Source organism: Lemur catta, chromosome Y (genome assembly GCF_020740605.2).
Source record: "Lemur catta isolate mLemCat1 chromosome Y, mLemCat1.pri, whole genome shotgun sequence".
NCBI classification, from domain to species: Eukaryota; Metazoa; Chordata; class Mammalia; order Primates; family Lemuridae; genus Lemur; species Lemur catta.
This window is the reverse complement of record NC_059156.1, coordinates 6041633-6047832: the sequence shown is the minus strand read 5'-3', so window position 1 is coordinate 6047832 and position 6200 is coordinate 6041633. Positions and strand designations below refer to the sequence as shown.

The following is a 6200-nucleotide window of genomic DNA, read 5'->3' as shown; positions in this document are numbered from 1 at the left end:
TATAATAATTTTCTAAAGCCAGTAAGCTAGGTTTATTATCTCCAATTTATCATTAAAGAAACTGGAGCACAAAGAAGATAAAAATGTGCCTAGGTAACGGAGTAGAATTCAAACCTAAGCAGTCTGCCTTAACCATGGAGTTATACTGTCTCTCTTGGACTCTTCTTCATTAATTGGGTACAGTGACTTATATCTTCCAATAAGATAGAACCTCCTAGTTACAGTTAAAAAGTTTTTTATTCTTTTCTTTTCCTACCCTTCCCCAGCCCACACTTGTTCTATTACTGAGAGAGCTCTAAGATCTCGCACTGTTGATGGAAGGGTCATCAATTTCTCTTCATTGTTGTTTTAGCCTTTGCTTTACATGTGTTGAAACTAAATACACGTAAGTTGACAAACTATCTCTTCATGAAACAAATGTCTTTCTAATAACTATTCTTGTCTAGGGAAACATCTGCTAAGAATATAGCTACACAAGCATAATTTTGGTTTGTATCTACCTAGCGTTATCTTTTTTATTCTTTAGCCTTTGATATAAACTATTTAATTTTAGGCAACATTAATTAAAGCATGTGGGGATTATAATTTTTATTTCTATGTAAGATGAGAGGATATTTGCATTCATGTGAGCACGGTATGATACAACAAATAAAAAGTACTTTATACGTTTGGTTTTTATAGCATAACTGGAGCATAGCCTATGATGTGTCATGGACTTCTTATGATGGATATGCTATGGATCGTAAACTCCATAATATTAGCAAGATAGGACTTAACTCACAATATTGTCATGAGGAGAACATGTGGAACTACTCAGCCACAAAAAACAATAATGATTTAGCACCTCTTGTATTATTCTGGACAGAGCTGGAGCCCATTCTACAAAGTGAAGTATCTCAAGACTGGAAAAACAAGCACTACATGTACTCACCATCAAATTGGAACTAATATATCAACACCTACATGCACACACAGAAACAACATTCATTGGAGGTCAGGGGGTTAAATTCACACCTAAGGGATCTATCATCTCAAACCCAAATTTTACAGGACCTAAGAAATATGTTAGTCCACATAGGAGTATTTTAGAAGCATCCCTAACATAGATGTTTTTTCAAATCATGCTAGTGATCTGTTTTATAGAGTTAGCACTCTGCTTTAATTCAACGCATACCTGGGGTGCTAGATGATGGAATTGCTACTACTCACTGAACATGGAGGAATTTGTACAGTTGATGACACTTACTGATGCACATAGATAAAATGGGTATTACACAGCAGCTAGTTGGTTAATATGGGCAGCCTCCCATCCGGCTATTTGATTTTAGTTCCATTTATGAAGACCCTATCTAATTAGCATACTATAAACTCTTGGTATTATCCTCCTGGTGGTCATAATACTAGTCTTCCTGGTGTGCTGTATCCGCTCAGGAAGTTTTAAAGGTTTCCCTGTAGGCATATGTCAAATGGTCTCTCCGACTAGAACAACAAAACTGAAAGGAACACGTGATAATAGAGGATACCATAACCTATAAATGACATGTTGAGAGCAGAAAACCAAAATGATGGTAACTGAGTGGCACCAATGCCCCTGGAATTGTGAAATAAAAATTGTAGAAGGGCTTTGTTTTGGACTAGCTTCGGCACTTGGCCCCAGTAGGCTAGACTAAAAATCAAAATGGAGTGACCCATGCTAAAGTTCCACATCATCAAACCTGAGTAGGTTGTCTGACCTTGAGAGAAATCATGAGAAAGAGGTAATAACCAATTTTCCAAGCAAACCGGTTTAAAATCTTTGATGATTATTATAGTGAAGTTCTCTGTGCTTTAATTGTTACCCAAGAGAAGTAGCCTGAATTTTCCTGATGCTATTTAATCAGTGTTTCTCTATTGTTCTGTCTTCTTGTCCCTGTCTTACAAGAAAAGTAGCTTTGAAACTAAGCTGCCCTTTGTTCTCTGCTTCTTTCTTTTCTGTCTATAAAACCAACCTTATCTGCTCAGCTTTTTGGGACACATTCTATGTTATAACATACAGTGATGTTGATTCTAGTATCACAGTGAAACCAATTGAGATCTTTAAACTAAATTTGTTGTAATTTTGTCCTTTGACAGATCTGGCAACCAATGAAGGGATCTGAAGGAGACTGCTAATGACTGAGATCCCTTGTGTGTGAGACATTTTCTTTGTCCATTCATCTATGGATGGATGTTTGAATTACTTTCACCTCTTGGCTGTTGTGAATAGTGCTGCTATAAATATGCATATGCAAATATCTCTTCCACACCCTGCTTTTCAATTCTTGTGAATATACAGTCATGTGCCAGATGTTTCTGTCAATGATGGACCACACACACACACAACAGTGGTTCCATTAGATTATAACAAAACTGAATATTGCCTATTGCCCAATGACACTGTGGCTATTGCAGATCTTAGTGAAACTCATTACCCATGTGCTTATGGTGATGTCAATAGAAACAAACCTGTGTTGCCAGTCATGTAAAAGTGTAATACATATACTCATGCCTAGTACATAATGCTTGATAATGACAACAAATAACTATGTTACTGATTTATGTGTTTACTGTACTATATACATATACCTTTTGTTGTTAATTTTGAGTGTACTCCTTTTACTTACGTAACTGAGTGCAAACTCATACCACTTACCGCACAGCAGCCGGTAAGTTGAGAGACAAGGTGTTATTCAGGAAGCCAGCAAACTGAGAGGATGGCAGACTAATGTCCTAAAGAGCCATCTTAAGTTGATATGAATTTTAGGCTCCCTCTTTTCTTCCTACTCTTCTGCTTCTTCTTCTTCTTTTTATTTTTATTTTTTTATTTTTTGGACACAGGGTCTCATGCTGTCACCCATGTTCGAGTGCAGTGGCATCATCACAGCTCCTCACTGCAATCTCAAACTCCTGGGCTCAGCCTCCCGAGCAGCTGGGACTACAGGTGTATAACACCACGCCTGGCTAATTTTATTATAGTTTTTGTAGAGATGGGGTCTCACTACTTTGCTCGGGCTGGTCTCAAACTCCTGGCCTTGAGTGATCTCCCTGCCTCAGTCTCCCAAAGTGCTGGGATTACAGGTGTGAGCTACTGCGCCCAACTGGGTTCCTTTTTATTTTAAGGGAAAGAGAAGAAGGAAGTTGCAAGAGGTGACCGGACAACTGTGGACATCTGGGCATCAGGGAGGGTCTGAGGATGTTATGAAACTTCTCTGTCCTTGGTCGGTTAACTTTGGATGATGTAGATCAGGTCACAGCTTTCAAATGCTATGTTCAATGCTATGTCAAATAAATCTTTCACATAGCATTGTTACTTGTGTGCAACCTTTCCTTATTGCCCAAGGAGTTAGTTTTGGGAAAGGGATGGTTAAAATTTTTCTTGTAAAGTTGAACTACTAACTAAATTCCTCCTATAATTAGCTGGCCTCCATGCAGAGCTAGGAAGCAGCTGTGAACCTAAGGGATATTGCCACCAGAGGTCAAAAACAGAAATGGAGTTGTCATGCTAAGCCCCACTTCCACTACTGCACTTACTGGAAAAGTTATAGTTGAAAAAGTTACATGTAGAACAGCCTCAGGCAGATCCTTCAGGAGGTATTCCAGAAGAAGACATTTATCACTGCGGATGACAGCTCCAAGATGTAGAGGTAGAAGACAGCGATATTGATGATCCTGGACCTAGGCTAATGTGTGTGTTTGTGTCTTAGTTTTTAACAAGAAAGTTAAAAAAGTAAAACAGACACACAAAAAGTACAATTTAAAGTTTTGAGAAGCTCATAGAATAGGGCTATAAAGGAAGAAAATAATTTGGTACAGCTGTACTATGTGTTTATGTTTCACCCTGTGTCAAAAAGTTAAAATTTAAGAGTTTATAGAGTGAAACAGTTACAGTGAACTCAGGTTAATTTATTACTAAAGGAAGAAATTTTTAAAAATTAATTTAGTGTAGCCAAAGTGTCCCTAAGTCTACAGTAATGTGCAGCAATGCCCTTGACCTTCACATTTATTCACAAACTTAGTCAGAGGAACTTTCAGTCTCACAAGCTCTATTCATGGTAAGTGCCAGCTGTACCATTTTCTCTCTCCTCTCTTTATTTTATTTTTTTCTGAGAGATAAGTTCTTGCTCTGTCATCCAGGCTGGAGTACAGTGGTGCCAATTGTAGCTCACTGCAGCCTTGACCTCCTGGTCTCAAGTGATCATCTTGCCTCAGCCTTCCAAAGCACTGGGGTTATAAGAATGAACCAGCATGCCTGGCCTAGGTGTACCACTTTTTATTTTCTATGCTGTATTTTTACTGTACCTTTTCTATGCTTAGTTCCAAGCAAATGTCATAGTGTTATAATTGCAGCGCAGAAACATGCTGTACAGGTTTGTGGCCTAGTAGCTACATATTTTATTTATTTATTTATATACATACCATATAGCCTAGGTGTGTAGTAGGCTATGTCATCTAGGTTTATGTAAGTACCCTTGGTAATGTTCAGACAACAACGAAATCTAATGACCCATTCTTCAGACGGTATCCCTTTCCTTATGTGACGCGAGTGTATACCCAAAAGTAGAATTGCTGAATCATCATTATCATCTGGTAATTCTATTTATAGTTTTTTGGGAAAGATTTTTGCTCCCTTTTGAGGTCAGTTTAATGTATGGTGGGAGTACAACTTAATATATTTTATGTAGATATACAGTTATTTCAGCATCATTTATTGAAGAGGTTATTACACTTTCCCCATTGGGTGGTCATGGAATAATTGTCAGAAGTCAGTTGTCCGTAGATGTGTGAGTTTATTTCTAGACTTGAAATTCTGTTTCATTGATCTATGTGATTATCCTTTGCTATTACCACACTTTTTTTTAATTTTTATTTTATTTTTATTTTTGAGATAGAGTCTCGCTTTGTTGCCCAGGCTAGAGTGGGTGCCGTGGCATCAGCCCAGCTCACAGCAACCTCAAACTCCTGGGCTCAAGTGATCCTCCTTCCTCAGCCTCCCGAGTAGCTGGGACCACAAGCATGCGCCACCATGCCCGGCTAATTTTTCTATATATATTTTTAGTTGGCCAGATAATTTCTTTCTATTTTTAGTAGAGACGGGGTCTCGCTCTTGCTCAGGCTGGTCTCGAACTCCTGACCTCGAGTGATCCACCCACCTCGGCCTCCCAGAGTGCTAGGATTACAGGCGTGAGCCACCGAGCCCGGCCTACCACACTTTTTATCAGTGTAGTTTTGAAATTGGGAAGTTTGAGTTTTCCAACTTTATTATTCTTTTTCAAAAATGTTTCACTATTTGAGGTTTCTTTCATATGAACTTTGGGATATGCTTTTCCATTTCTAGAAAATTTCTGATACACATTGCATTGAATCTGTTTATGTCTGTTGGAAGTACTACCATCTTAATAACATTAAATTTTCCAAGCCATAACATAGGAAAATTTTGTAAATTTTAGTGTACAAGTTTTAAACCTTTTTTTGTTAATTTATTCCTAAGTAAGTTAGTGTATTTTTTGAAAATATTGTAAATAGAATTATTTTCTTAGTTTTGTTCTTTCTTACTTTTTATTGCTAGTATATAGACTTCAACCTACATTTGCATGTTTTTTTTCTATCCTACAGCATTGCTGCATTCATTTATTGTATCTAATATTATTTTTGTAAAATTTTTAGGCCTGTATATATAAAAGTTTGTACCATCTGTGATAGATTGTTTATCTCCTTTTTTCCTAATTGAATGTGCATGTGTGTTTGTTTTATTTATTTATTTTATTCCTCACACTAAAACTTCCAGGACAGTGTTGAATACCACAGGTGATGTGCAAACCTTTGTCTTGCTCCTGATCATAGCGGGCAAACTTTCAGACTTTTTCAAATTAGGCGTGGCTTTTTTTTAAAAAAATAAATAAATGCCGTATATAAGGTGAGAATGTTAACTTATAATCTATTTTGTTTACAGTATTTATCATAAAAGTTTTGTTGGATTTATACATATATTTTTCTTCACCATTTGAGATTACTGTAGCCTCTGTCACCCAGGCTAGAGTGCAGTGGTGCCATCACAGCTCACTGACTCCTTGAACACCTGGCTTCAAGCAATCCTTCCACCTCAGCCTCCAAGTACCTAGAAGTATAGGCACATGTACCCCATGCCTGGCTAATTTTTTTTTAAATGTTTTAGAGATGACAAG

At 37.4% G+C, this 6200-nt stretch overlaps 1 protein-coding gene across 1 annotated transcript in view; it reads left to right on the top strand.

Annotated features, from left to right (window-relative positions):
* Positions 1-3999: 3999 nt before the first annotated feature.
* The window catches only part of LOC123629042 (membrane-bound transcription factor site-2 protease-like), a 59498-nt gene continuing 57297 nt past the window's right edge, over positions 4000-6200 (top strand). The window contains exon 1 of the mRNA XM_045538973.1: positions 4000-4070. Within this exon, the coding sequence (XP_045394929.1) occupies positions 4000-4070 (71 nt within the window). The remainder of the gene's footprint in view (positions 4071-6200) is intronic.